This window comes from Phoca vitulina, unplaced genomic scaffold (assembly GCF_004348235.1).
Source record: "Phoca vitulina isolate PV1807 unplaced genomic scaffold, GSC_HSeal_1.0 scaffold21, whole genome shotgun sequence".
NCBI classification, from domain to species: domain Eukaryota; kingdom Metazoa; phylum Chordata; class Mammalia; order Carnivora; family Phocidae; genus Phoca; species Phoca vitulina.
Window position 1 is genome coordinate 3,340,588 of NW_022589724.1, and position 18,286 is coordinate 3,358,873.

Below are 18,286 nucleotides of genomic sequence, written 5' to 3' on the forward strand. Positions count from 1 at the left end.
TTGGACATTCTTTCCTGCTTTGTCAAAGATAAGTTGACCATATAGTTGAGGGTCCATTTCTGGGCTCTCTATTCTGTTCCATTGATCTATGTGCCTGTTTTTGTGCCAGTACCATACTGTCTTGATGATGACAGCTTTGTAGTAGAGCTGGAAGTCTGGAATTGTGATGCCGCCAGCTTTGCTTTTCTTTTTCAACGTTCCTCTGGCTATGCGGGGTCTTTTCTGGTTCCATACAAATTTTAGGATTATTTGTTCCCTTTCTTTGAAAAAAGTGGATGGTATTTTGATGGGGATTGCATTGAATGTGTAGATTGCTCTAGGTAGCATTGACATCTTCACAATATTTGTTCTTCCAATCCATGAGCATGGAACGTTTTTCCATATCTTTGTGTCTTCCTCAATTTCTTTCATGAGTATTTTATAGTTTTCTGAGTACAGATCCTTTGCCTCTTTGGTTAGATTTATTCCTAGGTATCTTATGGTTTTGGGTGCAATTGTAAATGGGATCGACTCCTTAATTTCTCTTTCTTCTGACTTGTTGTTGGTGTATAGGAATGCCACTGACTTCTGTGCATTGATTTTATATCCTGCCACTTGACTGAATTCCTGTATGAGTTCTAGCAGTTTTGGGGTGGAGTCTTTGGGATTTTCCACATAAAGTATCATATCATCTGCAAAGAGTGAGAGTTTGACTTCTTCTTTGCCGATTTGGATGCCTTTGATTTCTTTTTGTTGTCTGATTGCTGTGGCTAGGACTTCCAATACTATGTTGAATAGCAGTGGTGATAGTGGACATCCCTGCCGCGTTCCTGACCTTAGGGGGAAAGCTCTCAGTTCTTCCCCATTGAGAATGATATTCGCTGTAGGTTTTTCATAGATGGCTTTTATGATACTGAGGTATGCACCCTCTATCCCTATACTCTGAAGAGTTTTGATCAAGAAAGGATGCTGTACTTTGTCAAATGCTTTTTCTGCATCTATTGAGAGGATCATATGATTCTTGTTCTTTCTTTTGTTAATGTATTGTATCACGTTGATTGATTTGCGGATGTTGAACCAACCTTGCAGCCCAGGGATAAATCCCACTTGGTCGTGGTGAATAATCCTTTTAATGTACTGTTGGATCCTATTGGCTAGTATTTTGGTGAGAATTTTTGCATCCATGTTCACCAGGGATATTGGTCTGTAATTCTCCTTTTTGATGGGGTCTTTGTCTGGTTTTGGGATCAAGGTAATGGTGGCCTCATAAAATGAGTTTGGAAGTTTTCCTTCCATTTCTATTTTTTGGAACAGTTTCAGAAGAATAGGTATTAATTCTTCTTGAAATGTTTGGTAGAATTCCCCTGGGAAGCCATCTGGTCCTGGGCTTTTGTGTTTTGGGAGATTTTTGATGACTGCTTCAATTTCCTTAGTGGTTATAGGTCTGTTCAGGTTTTCTATTTCTTCCAGGTTCAGTTTTGGTAGTTGATACATCTCTAGGAATGCATCCATTTCTTCCAGGTTATCTAATTTGCTGGCATAGAGTTGCTCATAATATGTTCTTATAATTGTTTGTATTTCTTTGGTGTTGGTTGTGATTTCTCCTCTTTCATTCATGATTTTGTTGATTTGGGTCATTTCTCTTTTCTTTTTGATAAGTCTGGCCAGGGGTTTATCAATCTTGTTCATTCTTTCAGAGAACCAGCTCCTAGTTTCATTGATCTGTTCTACTGTTCTTTTGGTTTCTATTTCATTGATTTCTGCTCTGATCTTTATTATTTCTCTTCTCCTGTTGGGTTTTGGCTTTATTTGCTGTTCTTTCTCCAGCTCCTTTAGGTGTAGGGTTAGGTTGTGTACTTGAGACCTTTCTTGTTTCTTGAGAAAGGCTTGTATTGCTATATACTTTCCTCTTAGGACTGCCTTTGCTGTATCCCAAAGATTTTGAATAGTTGTGTTTTCATTTTCATTGGTTTCCATGAATTTTTTTAATTCTTCTTCAATTTCCTGGTTGACCCATTCATTCTTCAGTAGGATGCTCTTTAGCCTCCATGTATTTGAGTTCTTTCCGACTTTCCTCTTGTGATTGAGTTCTAGTTTCAAAGCATTGTGGTCTGAAAATATGCAGGGAATGATCCCAATCTTTTGGTACCGGTTGAGACCTGATTTATGACCTAGGATGTGATCTATTCTGGAGAATGTTCCATGGGCACTAGAGAAGAATGTGTATTCCGTTGCTTTGGGATGGAATGTTCTGAATATGTCTGTGAAGTCCATTTGTTCCAGTGTGTCATTTAAAGTCTTTATTTCCTTGTTGATCTTTTGCTTAGACAATCTGTCCATTTCAGTGAGGGGGGTGTTAAAGTCCCCCACTATTATTGTATTGTTGTCGATGTGTTTCTTTGCTTTTGTTATTAATTGCCTTATATAATTGGCTGCTCCCATGTTAGGGGCATAGATATTTACAATTGTTAGATCTTCTTGTTGGATAGACCCTTTAAGTAGGATATAGTGTCCTTCCTCATCTCTTATTACAGTCTTCGGTTTAAAATCTAATTTGTCTGATACAAGGATTGCCTGGTGTGGGATATTTTAAATATTTGAATATTTCAAATATTTCTGCTGTTCTCAGTGTAGAGATTGGGGTCCTGTCCTGACAGGATTGGTGTGTTTTTCTAAAAAAGGGAAGGTTTTCCCGAATACTCTGAACATCTAGACATGTGTATAAACCCATTGAAATGAGGTTATTCTTAAGAACTAAGAACAAGGTAAAGAGTTTGAACATGTCCTATGGGGAGTCAATAAGGAATCAACTAAAGATGAACTAAAGATTCCCACATGTTGGTAAGTACTTCGCATTCATTATAGGACTTTCCCCCTGTAGTGCTCTGAGGACTGGAAATGGCAGATGAGATGGCTTTAATATTAAACCATTGGGGAAAAGCAGGTTTGAAGACTCGAAGTGGTGCAAGTGGATGAGAATGCTGAGAGAGACGAAGCAAAATGAGAGGACACAGTGGGATGGCTGAGGGCAGAACATTTTTTTTTTTTTTTAAAGATATAGTGCTTTTCATTTTTTTTTTTTTTTTTTTTTTAAGATTTTATTTATTTATTTGACAGAGAGAGAGATAGCGAGAGCAGGAACACAAGCAGGGGGAGTGGGAGAAGGAGAAGCAGGCTTCCCGCCGAGCAGGGAGCCCGATGTGGGACTCGATCCCAGGACCCTGGGATCATGACCTGAGCCGAAGGCAGACGCTTAACGACTGAGCCACTCAGGCGCCCCGAGGGCAGAACATTTTTATACATAGTAGGAGCCCTCTTGTCTTGGTGCCTTAAGATTCTTGTAGTTAGTTGGTTAATCAAAGTTATTTAAAGGGGGGAGTCACAAAAATAATTTATAAATGCATGTAGCATTTTATTTGAACTTAAAAACATAAATATATAGATTTATTAAACACTATTTTGGTTTAAAAAAATTTTTTTTTATTTTTAGGGAGAGAGCAGGGGTGGGGGTGCGGGAGAGGGAGAGAGACTCTTAAGTAGGCTGCATGCCCAGCATGGAGCTCGATCCCACAACCCTAAGATCATGACCTGAGCCAAAATCAAGTGTCAGACGCTTAACCGACTGAGCCACCCAGTCACCCCTATTAAACACTGTTTTGAAAGAGGGCCCAGAATTTTTCTTTGAGAGTAGTTGGAATTTCCTCTTTCTTGAATAAGCATACATTGGTTACAAATTCCAGTTTTAATCTCTTTAAAAAGGAACGTAAAGAGTTGTGGATGCAGAATTCTAGATTTTTCTCTTGCCTGTGCAAGAGAAAGCAGCTTACCTTAAGTCTTTCCATAGCATTCAACTTTGTTTTCATAACAGTTTATTTTCATTCTTATGAAATGTTGAAACCATGTAATTCCAATAACAAATACACGGTCTGGACAAAGCACAAGAGCAACTCCCCTGCTTGGAGCTATAGTCCTGATGAGTGTTCTAGAGAGTGGCCTAGTAGCCTTGGAGATTCACTGTGCCATGGGCATTGGTTGGTATGTTTTACAGAGAATAGCATACTTTGATTTCCCTGGAGAGTTGGTTAAGTTGGAGATAAGTTCTCTAAGGGCACTGTGGACATGGACTGAGCAGTAAGAGAAGGAAAAGGAGTGACTAAATGAGAAGTGATCAGAGATTTGGGGGGATAATCAAGATTATTAGGTTGGAAGGGGAGGCCAGGAGTATCAGCTTCTGTAGAAAGGTCAATAAAAGAGTTGGAAGGCTAAGAAAAAAGTTATGGAATCTTTAAAAGAGGAGGTTCTGTTGACCTTTGATAGAATTTTGATAGGAAGGGGGAGGAAGCCAGGCTCACTACAGGTTGAGGCATTATTAAAGGAGGGGCACTCACTCTGAGCCAGGACCTGACATAAATTTGGATATAATATATTTGGATCCCTCTATTGAAATGAAAAATAGCCATGTTAATGTGCAGAGATCTTGGAGATTGCTGTTTATTTGACTCATTTTCTTTATAGTGATTATGTTAGAGAATTAAATGTAAAGCTTTAGTCAAGGCTTTGGTCATCTTTGGTAGTGGTTCTCAGCAGAAGGTGATTTTACTCCCCAGTGGACATTTGGTAATGTCTGGAGACATTTTTGGTTGTTACAGCTGGGATAGTCCCGCTGACATCTAGTGGATAGAGGCCAGAGATGTTGCTAAACATCCTCTAGTGAACTGGATAGCCCTATGATATGCATCAAAGAATTACTTAACTCAGGATGTCAGTAGTGTTGAGGTTGAGAAGCCCTGAATTCTATTGTAACATCTTGCAAAGTTTTTTCACTTTTGGCTCTCCATTGGTGTTAGCTGTCTCATAAGATTCCCCAGACTACCTTCTGTTTAATGGAGGGGTGGTAGAAAAGTCATACCGTTCTGGAGGGCTAAGGGAGTCTCATTTTGAACTATAGCCCGAACCTAGTTAGTCCTGCTGATGGGGATTTGGGCAGCTCAAGTTCACAGTGTGTAAGGTTCCTTCCTCTAGTGTGTATTGTTTCCCAGCTTTGAGATCTTAATGAACATGGAGACAAGTTTTACATTTAGAAAATTGTGTGATGGGCACATTTGCAACCAGAGCAAAATATTTTTGTTTTGAGCCACTGTTCTAAGTGCTTCTTTGTGTAAAATATTTCTGTTTGGAGAATTGATTTTTGAGGGCCTTAGTATGACTCATCTATTTTGCTGAGTTTCCATTTTGGGTTCAGGAAGGCAGCTGTGTAATTATCATCATCATTGACAGGTAGTAGAGTGCCCTCTTGATACCTGGTACTGTATTGAATACTTGAAAAGAAATAACATTCAGAAGATGATCCCAAAATAGAATTCCTTTTGTACTGAGTTTGAGCTAAGACATTGGTTTTCAAATTTGTCAGAGAAGTAAGAATACCAGGAAGTCATGATGCTCTTGATAAACGTATCATGTGAATGGTGATGTAGCACCTAAATTTTTGTGCAATCAGTATGTCAGGTTTGTGTTTTACTACACGTATCAGTGACCTGACCAATAGTGGCTTAAATGATAAGGGCTTTATTTATTTATGTGTTTATTTCCTATAACAGTGAGTCTGAATGGGTGATATCCAGGGTAGGCATGATGATTCTCTAATTTTTCTCGCTTTCCATACTCTTGCTCTTGTCCTTCTGGTCTACCATCTTTAGCCTATAGCTGTCATCTTTGTGCATGTAAGACAGCCACCACAACCTTAGGCAAGAGTTTTACTCTCCAGGCAGGACAGAGAGTGGAAGAATGAAGGAGGAAGGGACAGTGCTTACGTATGAACTGTGGTACATTGCAAGGGGGTCTGGGAAATACAGATTATTTAGCTGAGCAGCTTCCTTCCCTGAATAAAACTGGGATTCTCTTACGAAGTAAGAATAGATCCAGGATAGGCAATTAGCTGTGACTGCCACAGTAACAAAATAATTTAAAATGTACATTCATGAGCTTGTGTTCTCATAAAACACTTGGAATTTTCCTGTAATAATCTTTACTTATTTGTGGAACATTAGTTTTGTTGATAACTAGCAAGGAAGTAATCTCAGATATTGAAGGTTTAAGAAATATGTGACAAAAACTCTTAAAATGAGAAAATTCTTTCCATTGACTTTTTTCCCTTGCAAATGAGAAAATAAAATTCTTATTTGATTTTTTTTTAAAAAGATTTTATTTATTTATTTGAGAGAGAGCACATGAGAGGGGGGAGGGTCAGAGGGAGAAGCAGACTCCCTGCCGAGCAGGGAGCCCGATCCGGGACTCGATCCAGGGACTCCAGGATCATGACCTGAGCCGAAGGCAGTTGCTTAACCAACTGAGCCACCCAGGCGCCCTCTTATTTGATTTTAATGAAGGTATACTCTAGGCCATCAGTTTTCATAAGGAGCATGGTTAGGGAACCACTGACAATTAATATTTATGTGTACTATTTATCTACTTGTGTCTCTACTTTCACTTAAATTATTTTTCTAGATAAGAACATTCTCTTTCAGTATTATATGTTATGGGCAATTAAAACATTCTTTATTTTTGGGCACCTGGGTGGCTCAGTTGGTTAAGCAACTGCCTTCAGCTCAGGTCGTGATCCTGGAGTCCCAGGATCGAGTCCCACATCGGGCTCCCCACTGAGCGGGGAGTCTGCTTTTCCCTCTGACCCTCTCCCCTCTCATGCTCTCTCTCACTCTCTCTCTCTCAAATAAATAAATAAAATCTTTAAAAAAAAAAAATAAAAAAAAATAAAACATTCTTTATTTTTATTTTTATTTTTAAAGATTTTATTTGGGAGGGAGAGAGAGTACGTCTGCACCTGTACATGAGTGGGGGCCGGGGGGGAGAGGAACAGAGGGAGAGGGAGAAGTAGACTCTCCACTGAGCAGGGAGCCCTATGTGGGGCTCAGTCCTAGGACCCCAAGATCATGACTTGAGCTGAAGACAGACACTTAACCGACTGAGCCACCCGGGCGCCCCTTAAATGTTGTTTCTAAATTCTGTATAGTGATCCTATATTAGTGTTTTTAATCCTATATCAGTTTTATAATCAGCCAAAAAGTCTTACTAATTTTTCCAAGTCCGTGTAAGTCTTGCCATCTTTGATACTGCATCCTCTGCTTCAAATCCATTTTTATCTCCTACTTCTTGAAATTCCTAGAGCGATCATAGCCTGTACAACAGCATTTTCTCCTTATAGACTATATTGAATTCATCACTAATTGTTCCATATGTTAGCAAGATCATAGGCTCCCTGTTATATATTTTTCTGTGTGTCCCAATTTCTTAGCATAGAATTAGATATATAGTAGATGCTTGTTTCCTGATCAACTAAATAATCACATTTAACACATTAATACACATGAAAATAGCATGAATTTAATAATAGGATAGGCATAAAATAAAACATGACTAATAACCAGTGTAATCAGAATTTCATGACTTTTACCTATTAATGTAGGACCTCTAGCTCCCCCAAATTGCCCCCACCCAAGTTTATTCTTGGAGTCACCAAAGGGTGTTTCATGTGGGCTCACTAATGTATTCTGGCCACTGCCGCATAGCACGTCTTTTTCTTCCTGCCATGTTGCAGTCCCTCCATAACAGGTGTATCTCTGTGCCTGATTATCTCCTTGGCCTTGTGCTGTCCTGCCAGGGGTAATGCTGATGCTGGGGCTGTTGAGGTATCCCAGCCTCTTTTCTCCCCCGCTATTATATATTGTTGTGTGGACATCAAAGCAGAGCTCTTTAATCTTGTTGCTTCAAAGCTTTCAGTGAAAGCTGTTATTTAGTTTCTCACTGTAGCTCTTCTGTTACAATGAGCTCTTGGGGCTGGGCTGGGGGAGCAGTCTAAGTGATAGACACCATCCTGTGCATGTGACCACTCCTCCTGTTCAAGCTTTGTTTATTGCGCCAGGCTTTTCTGCCTCTCTCTAGTAAGGATGATTATTGTCCCAAAATGTTTCTTAGTCTAACCACATGCAAACAGATGCTTTGAACAACTCTCAGTCTCCAGAGATGTGTGAATCTTGGTGGCAGGCATGTTTTAGGTTCTAGACTGCAGTCCCATTGTACTTTAAAAATACAATAGGTGAAACAGACCTCGAAGAATCTCAAGCCCAAGTCATAAGTCAGAGCAACTCAGAGCATGATCTTGGCCCACAAATAGAATAAAAACCTTACTTATTCTTGTTTTATATATCTGATTGTATTGGAACCCAGTGTGAACTTTAAGCCTACAAAGAAAGGGAGGAGAAATGCACTAAATTTTATTTCTTGAATTATACATTTGTTTTTATTTCTATGACCCCTAAAATTGGCTAAACCTGTAGTTGAACAAGATATTATGCACTCTTATTCTCTTCTCCAGAGCAGTTCTTTATTAATATTTAGTTAATCTTCCTTGAGTTTCAAGATGTGCATACATTAGACAGTAATTGGAACTGGACCTTGTGCAAGTTCCTAGTAGGAATGTGGGTAGATAGAAAAAAAAAAAGGAAACCCCATGCTTAGGATTGAGCCTCAAGTGCTAATGCAACTCGTCAAGGGGGAGAAGGATGAGTAAGCAAAAATTGGGAGATATGGGGATCCAAGAGCATAGAGCCTCCATAGCCAAATGGCCAAGGTGAAAGAAATTAAAAGATGATCATCTGTGCCTGAAATAGCTGGAAACAGAACAACAAAATAGCTCTAATAGTTTCCTGTTAAGTTTCAGCTCATGTCTTTTTTTTTTTTAAACACCTGAGTTTCATTTAAGGAAAAGAAAAATTTTGTAACCTATAGTTACACAGATGTATACTTGACCCAGTGCAGTTCTTGGTTGAGAGTGGTTATTCAGATAAATACTGTTAACTCACTGGGTATTTAGGTACTTGACTGCTGGTTTCTTGGAGGTTCAGCTAGGAGGAGTAGGAGACCCAAGACACCATTGTAGAGCAGTGAGAACAGGTAGGGCAGAGAGAGGCAAAGAAATGTCACCAGGACAGATGTCACTAGATACAGAACCTTCTTGACTCAGTCCAGTTGGTCCCGCTTTGAAATCTGGAACTAGAAAACAACCAGGGATGGGAGGTTGCTGGAGAAATATTCCCTGAGATCTGTTTGCCAAGACCTCATCATGACCCAGAGCTGCAGGAGACCTTGTGCCCTTCCCAGAGTCCCTCAGCTACTGAGCGACAGTCAGAAGCTAACTTAGGCCTTCCTGTTCCCAGACTCATTTGTTTACCTCTACAATGCGCTGGGTTTTTTAAACAATCAATTTGTTTCTTGTTTGCTATTGTTGCTATCATTTTATTGTTTATTGTTTGTTGTTATATCTCTCATTCCCAATAGGGAGGATGTAAAAATTGCTTTATAGTGGTTTTCACTCAATTCTATGTGATTCTAGAAAGCTTAATTTGATAGCAAGACCGATGGTCTTGGAGCAGGAACGAAATGACCGCAGAATGATAGTATTGTTGATTGCTCTGCTTCCTGTGGTAGAGTAGAATTAAATCAGTCATTTAAAAATTTTAAGAGTAAGATTTTTAATCTTTTTTATTCTGTGCACATTAATGCTCCATATATATCTATTGTATGAAATTCCGGTTTACTTTATAATTCTTTTGTAATTAAAATAGTTTGTCTAGAGTGAATTATGATCATCTGAAATTTATTTGGGTATCAAAAGAATTAAGATTTCTTTTAATTACTCTTATTTGTTCTCCTTAAAAGTAACTTAATCCCTAGAAAAATAATCTAAGGGAGTACCTGGCTGGCTCAGCCAGTAGAGCACATGACTCTTGATCTGGGGTCATGAGTTCGAACCACATGTTGGATGTAGAGAATATTTTTTTAAAAATCTGTAAAAAAAAAAAACAAAAACAAAATCTAAGATACTAAGACAATAGTAAGAAGACTGTCTTAAGCTCTTGGCAGGCCAAATAGAAAAATTCTGTAGATTTACCTTTGGGAATTCTGTGAAATCCTGAAATTTTGAGTTTTATTTTGGTTTGGGTTACATTAGGTATACTATTATGCAAGATTCTCCTTGGGGAATTCTGAACATTTTGTGTCCTATGTTATGTCTATTACTATACTTGTGAATGCGGTGATCAACACATTTTAAGGTATTTTTTCTTTTACATATGTACATTTGGGTACAAAAAGACATTTGAAACATTTTTTCCCCTTCTTTTTCAGAATTAAATGTGAGGGAGTCTGATGTAAGAGTTTGTGATGAATCGTCATGTAAATATGGAGGAGTCTGTAAAGAAGATGGGGACAGTTTGAAATGTGCATGTCAATTTCAGGTGAGGAAACCAAACCTATTTTGAAAAATTTTTACATTTTTAATATTTTATCATTCTACATTCTTCAAATTAAAAAGCTTAGAATACCTTGAACCCCGAAAGAAGTTGGGTTCAGAGCCCACTGATTTTTCTGTTGTCGGATGAAGTACTATTATTTGTACTTTCCATGCTTCTTTCCTCGAGTTAAGAGGACAGACTGGCAATAATAGGTATGAAGATGCTTTGAAAAAATATTAAGGTTCTATTCAAATGTAAGTTCTAATTGTCACTGAAAGGAAATGAATCTCTTATTTAAGATGTTGACATTTTGGGGCACCTGGGTGGCTCAGTCGATTAAACGACTGCCTTCAGCTCAGGTCATGATCCCAGCATCCTGGGATCGAGCACTGTATCGGGCTCCCTGCTCAGTGGGGAACCTGCTTCTCCCTCTCCCTCTCCTGCTCCCTCTGCTTGTATGCTCTTTCTCTCTCTCTCTCTCTGTCAAATAAATAAATAAAATCTTTAAAAAAATGTTGACATTTTTGGGGGCACCTGGTTGGCTCAGTTGGTTGAGCGTCTGACTCTTGATTTTAACTCAGGTCATGATCTCAGGGTCGAGGGGTGGAGAGCCCCATGTCAGGCTCCACACATGCTCTGTGGGGAGTCTGCTTGAGATTCTCTCTCTCCCCCTCTGCCCCTCCCCACCAAGTTGGCTTTTTTCCCCTTTTCTTCTCTTTATAGTCTTTTTTCTGATCCGTTAATTTTTTTTTTTTAAGTATAGTTGACCCACAATGTTACATTAGTTTCAGGTGTATAACATAGTGATTCAACTTCTTTATATGTTATGCTCTTCCCTTCCATTTTTATTTGCTGGTGTCTCATCTTTTTAGGCCAAAGAACATGGCTGACTTGGTACCTCAGGGGTAGGTCAGGGTTAGAGATAAACTAGATAGGGGAACCTCAAACTAGTATCTTTGCTTTTCAGATGCTCTTTTTTTTTTTTTAAAGATTTTATTTATTTATTTGAGAGAGAGAGAATGAGAGAGAGCACATGAGAGGGGGGAGGGTCAGAGGGAGAAGCAGACTCCCTGCCGAGCAGGAAGCCCGATGCGGGACTCGATCCAGGGACTCCAGGATCATGACCTGAGCCGAAGGCAGTCGCCTAACCAACTGAGCCACCCAGGCACCCCAGATGCTCTTTTAAGTTGTGATTCTGTTTCTTAAAAAAAACCAAAAAATTAAATAAAAAGAAAAGATGTGAAATGTGTTACATTCAATTTTTCTTTTTTATTTGCTGTGATTAAATTATAATCTGGCTTCAGAATATTGCTCAGGAGATGGTTACTGATTCAGGATTTGAGACGAAACAAAGAAGAAACTGGAATTCTTTCCACTCATGATCTTATTCTAATTGTACCCACCATTTTGGATTTTAAGAGAAGGAAAGGGTACAGAGATTAGGGACAAATCATAGGACAATCAGTGTTTCTAGTAACCCTATAACCTCAGGAAGTTCCTGTATGATCCATCTGAAAAGAAAAGGCACGTTTTCTATCCTTTTTTATGATACTGTAATGAGAATCAAAATCAGCTTGCATATGAAATCTCTTTGAAAACTATAAAGTACCAGGAAGAGTAGGGAGTTACACTATTGTCCAGCTGGACAGGCTCTTTATAGTCAAAAGAGACTTTACAATCCACTATTTATTCACAATAGCCACCTTTGACATGGCTTTAGCTGACCTTGTGCCCACCCCTATATGGTTACTCATGCAGTGAATGTTCTGGCTAGTGTGTTGTGTCTGGCTTCCCTGCCTGCACCCCAAATGCTCTTAAAAGGGATAGCAACTAAAGTGGGCTTCTTTCCTTAAAAGAAGATATTGGTGTACATAGTGTAACTAGGCCCTCATGGACTTTTACTTCTTTCTGTCCTTCACATTAGATAATTTTTTATGATCTGTCTTCAGGTTCCCTAATCCTTTCTTCTGTCCTCTCCATTCAGTCCATCCATGAGGTTTTTTTTTCAAAATTTTTTTGGGGGGAGGGGCAGAGGAAGAGGGAGAGAGAGAGAGAGAGAGAGAATCTTAAGCAGGCTCCATACCCAGTGTGGAGTCCAATGCGGGGCTGGATCTTATGACCCTGAGATCATGACCTGAGCTGAAATCAAGAGCCGGATGCTTAACAGACTGAGCCACCCAGGCACCTCTCAGATATTTTATTTCTAAACTTTATAATTTTGATTTCTTTTTTTTTTTATTTTAAGATTTTATTTATTTATTTTAGAGAAAGAGAACATGGCAGGAGAGCCAGAGGGAGAGGGAGAGAGAATCTCAAGCAGACTCTGTGCTGAGCATGGAGCCTGATGCAGGGCTCAATCTCACAACACTAAGATCATGACCTGAGCTGAAACCAAGAGTCAGACACTCAACCGACTGCGCCACCCAGGCACCCCTCTAGTTTTGATTTCTTGGCTGAGTTTTCCTGACTTTTCGTTCATTACAAGCATATTTTCCTTGAGCATAGATACTATTACTGCTTTAAAATTTGCTCATTTCAGCATCTGGGATATCTCAGGGATCATCTCTTTTGATTTTTCATTTGAGAATGGATTGTGTTTCCTTTTTCTTTGTATTAGAGTAATTTTGAATTTATTATATGCATTGTGAATATGTTTTAGTGTTTGAATTCTGTTATGTTCTCCTGACGAATATTGTCACTTTCTAAACATTAAAGTTGGCTGAACTCAAACTGCAGACTCTCTTCCCTGTTGTGGGAAACAACACAAATATTACTTCATTATTTTTAATCTTATCTGGGCTACTTAGAGTCTGCCCCGTGAGTGATTTGAGAGTTAACTAGAAATTTGATCTGAATTTATATACAGAATCTGGGAGTCCCTCTGACTCTCTCCTTTCTGGCTTTTTCTTTCTCTTTTTAGTGGGTCTGGTTGCCCTGAACTCTATCCTTTGGTGTTTAAGCCAGAAAGATTGTAGGTTTCTTACTGGTGTTTTAGTCACCCCTGTATTGGGAGGACTGAAGCTGTTCTCTCTTCCAACTGTCTTAAATTTCTTTAGGCTAAATTCCTCGATGTGGAATTGTTGAGCAGTGGGATCCTCATGTGCAGATAACATTCTCACCAGTAGCACTATATCTGACTGCTTGTTTCCCCTTGGCCTTTTGGTGGTGGATTTTGTCAATCCTTTTATATTTTGTAAATCTGTAAGGCAAAAAAAAATTTTTTTTAAATTTTCATTTGATTATTAGAAGTTGAAAATGTGCCATATATTTATTGACCATTTTTTTTTTGCTGAATCAATATTTCATATTCTTTGCCCATTTTTTGGAGTACTTTCTTTTTCCCTTGTGTTGATTTGTAGACATATTTATGTATGTATGAATGTGCATATACTATATACAGTACACTATTTGAGTACTTATATATTGCTTATGCTGAGCATTATATCCATTAACAGTTCTAAATATGTGTATGTATATATGTATGTATATTATGAGTTATAGAGCCTATAAAATCATAGGGTCATACATATATAACTCTATAACTCATAAACTGTCATGAGAACCTGTGATGTAGGTACTGTTTTTATGTTTTTTAAAAGAGTAATATATGCCCATGTTAAACAACTTGAACATTATATAAGAAGATCTATAATGTAATGAAAAAATGTCGTCCTTTCACTCCAGACTACTAATTGCTCATCTTAGAGGCAACATCTGTTACTTGTATTTCCTTCTAGAAATATTGTGTGTTATATAAGTGTATGTGGTTGACCCTTGAACAACACAGGCTTAAACTGTGTGGGTCCACTTATACATGGATTTTTTACAGTACAGTACTGTAAATATATTTTCTCTTTTATATGATTTTCTTAATAGCGTTTTCTTTTCTCTAACCTACTTTATTGTAAAAATACAATATATAATACATGTAACATACCAAATATATGTTAATTGACTATGTTATTGGTAAAGCTTCTTGTCAGCAGCAGGTTATTAGTAGTTAAGATTTGGGGGAGTCAAGTTATGCATGGATTTTTGACTGTGTGGGGGTTTGGCACCCCTAACCCCCATGTTTAAGGGTCGATCATAGGTGTTTTAATTTCTCTTTTAAGTACTCAGTCACTCAGTAGTATTTACCTTAGAGAGTGTTCCTTTTTAGTTTATACAGATTATAAAAATGTTAAAGTAGTCTAGCGTCATTTTCATTTTGTTTATAATTTTTGATATAAAGAAATTTTAAATTTTCATATATTTATCTATTTTTATCTTTATGATTCTGCTTTTCATTAATTTTCCCTGCAACTCTAAGATTATAAAGAAATAGCCTTTTTGACCTTTTTAATGTATTTGGACAGCTAGAAAATCCTCTCATGATCTGTCAATCCCTTGCATTCTTATCTGGTGGCAAAGCAGGAAAGAGAAATAAAAGTTAGGGGTTGAGATCACTAGACGTTTATCCAGTGCTTGCTTTGTGCTCAGTGCTAGATGCTGAGGACATAAAGATGTTTGAAGACAAGTTGCTTTCCCTATAGGAGCAAACTGCCTAAGGGCTTACAGCATGATTTGATCCTGCTGCTGAATGAACCTTCCTTTGACTACTCTGCCTTCTTATAATTTATAAATCTGTTCAAGTTAGACTTAGGTTATTGCCAGTTGAAGAAAAATCACCTCATATGTCAATTAAACACTGCTCTGCTGGGCGCTTTAGCAGTATCTTTCAATTCATTTAAAAAACTTGCTTATGATGCAGCATGCTTTTAGTGTTAATATGAGCTTTCTGGTATATAATTTAAACACATTTTAAGAGATAATAACAGGATTTTAAATAAAGTCTAAAATTGTTTTTTTCAGTCTGCTAATAAGAGCTATTATGTAAACAAAGCAACTTTTATTTTGTACTGAGAAAAATGATCAAAATTGCATCTTTCCATTAAAACATGGGTTATGGGGATAGTGCAGTCGGTTAAGCGTATGACTCTTGGTTTCGGCTGAGGTCATTATCTCAGGGTCGTGAGATTGAGCCTCATGTTTTGCTCCGTACTCAGCGTGGAGCCTCCTTAAGACGCTCTCCCTCTTCTTCTGCTGTTCCCGCTTGTGCTCTCTCTCTTTCTCTCAAATAAATAAATCTTTAAAAAAACCAAACCAAAATGAAACAAAAATCTTGGGTTATGTACGAAGAGGAGGACCTATGACTTTTCCCTTATTTTTTTTCTTCCTCTTTGTTCTTCTCCCTGGAGTTCCCTGGATTATGTCTTTTTTCCGAATTTATCAGTGTCTCTTCTTGCTCGGTGTGATGCCCTCTTATAAGACCTTTTATTGGGGTTCTCCAGAGAAATAGAACCAATAGGAAATTATTTATATTTATATACATATATATATAAAGAGAGAGAGAGAATATGAGGGGAAAAGGGAGAGTGTTTATATTATAAGGGATTGGTTTGCTTGATTATGGAGGTTGAAAAGTCCCATGATCTGCTGTTTGCAACCTGGAGGTCCAGGAAAACTGGTAGTGTGGTTCCAGTCCAAGTCTGAAGGCCTCAGAACCCAGAGAAAACCCATGTCCCAAATCAGGCAGGGAGAGCCATTCCCCTTTCCTCCACTTTTTTGTTCTACTTAGGCCCTCAGTGGATTGCATGATCCCACCGACATTGGGGAGAGCACTTACTCAGTCCATTGATTCAAATGGAAATTCATCCAGAAACAGCCTCATAGAATATCCAGAAATAATGTTGAATCTGGGGTCCAGTCAGGTTGGCACATAAAAACGGCCATCACAACCTTGTTGTTGTTTTCTTATTTATTGTATTCAGCATAGTTCCTGACACACAGTAGGTACACAATAAATGTTTGCATGGATGTGGCTCCAGAGTTGTACACTTTGCACCTTTCTGAACTATTTCGGATCACATTCTTCCAGGTAAATAGAAGGTATGGGGGGATTTCTTTCCTCCAGCAAGGATGGCAGTATGGGGGCAGCAGACCTCAGGTAGAGCCAAGATCTTAGGTTAGAGTCAGTGCCCACGTCAGAAGTCGCATGTTGTTAAAATTGCCCAAATCCTTTCATGTGCCCATAGCGTAGTGAGAGGCTCCTAAGAGAGACCCCTGGACACAGACTGACCGAGGAACAGTGGGTCTGCTTCTTCCATCTCATGCTCACTCCTAGGTATGTGCTTGTTAGGTTGAATTTGGGGACATTGCCTGCACTATTGTAAGCCCCCTGCTCACTACCACTGAGTAACACAGAGTGAAACCCTGCTGAATAACTAGTGGGTAGTGGGTAGAGTATACACTTGTGAGAAGTTGCAGGTTTCCTACTTATTAGCTATGACTCTGGGCAACTACTTAAGACTTAGAAATGGTGAGAGCATAGCAAAACCAGCTAATATTTATTGAGAATTTAGTATGACCAGATATAAATGCTAAAGACAGATTTCTCTTATTTAGTCCTCACAGCACTTTATTAGGTAGTTGGCTGTTATAATTACCATTTTACAGGTGGGGAAAATGGCGATGATACTAGTCCATAGTCACATGGATAGTGGTGGACTCGGAGATCATGTATTTCTTTGTGTTTCCTATAGTGTTTACCTTGGGACTTCGCATTCTAGAGGTATTAAATGAATGGCTTTTAATAATAATAAAATGACATTATATAATTAGTGCTTCTTAGCTTATTACAAACATTGCCAAGAATTTCCTTCTTATCTCACTGGATCTTTATAGCAAGCAAATGAAGTAGGTAGCATGGGATTTCCATTTTCATTTTTATGGATAGTTGATAGTTATTTTCATTATAAATGTGAAAAAAGGTGTGAGAAAGTGGTATAACACTTTTTTTAATTTTAATTTTTATTTATTTTTTAAAAGATTTTATTTATTTATTTGACAGAGAGAGACACAGCGAGAGAGGGAACACAAGCAGGGGGAGTGGGAGAGGGAGAAGCAGGCTTCCCGCTGAGCAGGGAGCCAGATATGGGTCTCGATCCAGGACCCTGGAATCATGACCTGAGCTAGCTGAAGGGATATGCTTAATGACTGAGCCACCTAGGTGCTCCATAACTCTTTTTTTTCCAAACCAAATAAAAGAGCAAACTATTCTGTAGAAGTATGTCACAATACTATGGTGTTACATTCATGAATATGAAGTAAACTATTAATATTCATGCCTAGTTTTGAGAATTTACTTTTGTTTCTTTTGCAGTGTCATACAAATTACATTCCTGTCTGTGGATCAAATGGGGACACTTATCAAAATGAATGCTTTCTCAGAAGGGCTGCTTGTAAGCACCAGAAAGAGATAACAGTAGTAGCAAGAGGACCATGCTACTCCGGTATGTGCGGTATTTTTCTGAATAAACATTAGAAATGATTCCACCATGGTTTCTAAAAGGAAATTTCCAGGGTGCCTGGGTGGCTCAGTTGGTTAAGCGACTGCTTTCGGCTCAGGTCATGATCCTGGAGTCCCAGGATCGAGTCCCACATCGGGCTCCCTGCTCGGCAGGGAGTCTGCTCCCTCTGACCCTCCCCCCTCTCATGTGCTCTCTTTCATTCTCTCTCTCAAATAAATAAATAAAATCTTTAAAAAAAAAAAAATAAATAAAAAAAATAAAAGGAAATTTCCAGTCAGGGGTATATTCCCAGAACTGCTGTATGGATCAGTTGTGTGGGGGTGTGGAGGACTTCTTTGTCTGCATTTCATGTTGTTGCTTTTTAACCCCAGATGGTCTAATACCGTGTTACTTCTCTTACGTTGTTAATGCTTATTGCCATTTCCGTGGGGACTTTGTGTATCTTTTTGCCTTATGGTTTAAATATTAGACAGAACAAGATTTGGCGTGGGAAATGATATGGGATCTGTTTTGTTGATTTTTATTTTCTTGGCACAGGGGAGGGGTGGAGAATATCCATAGAAAGCCATTAGTGGCTTCCTAGGATGTGTCTCTTTCCAAGCTTGTCTCTTTTTATATCTTCTCTCTTCTGTCTGCCAGTCCTTGTCACCT

General features: G+C 38.5%; 1 protein-coding gene across 5 annotated transcripts in view; it reads left to right on the forward strand.

Annotated features, from left to right (window-relative positions):
* Positions 1 to 18,286, forward strand: part of TMEFF1 (transmembrane protein with EGF like and two follistatin like domains 1) — an 87,663-nt gene that overhangs the window by 18,135 nt on the left and 51,242 nt on the right. For all 5 annotated transcript variants that reach the window (XM_032419059.1, XM_032419058.1, XM_032419060.1 and 2 more), the window contains exons 2-3: positions 10,180 to 10,289; positions 17,488 to 17,617. In XM_032419059.1, the coding sequence (XP_032274950.1) occupies positions 10,180 to 10,289; positions 17,488 to 17,617 (240 nt within the window). The remainder of the gene's footprint in view (positions 1 to 10,179; positions 10,290 to 17,487; positions 17,618 to 18,286) is intronic.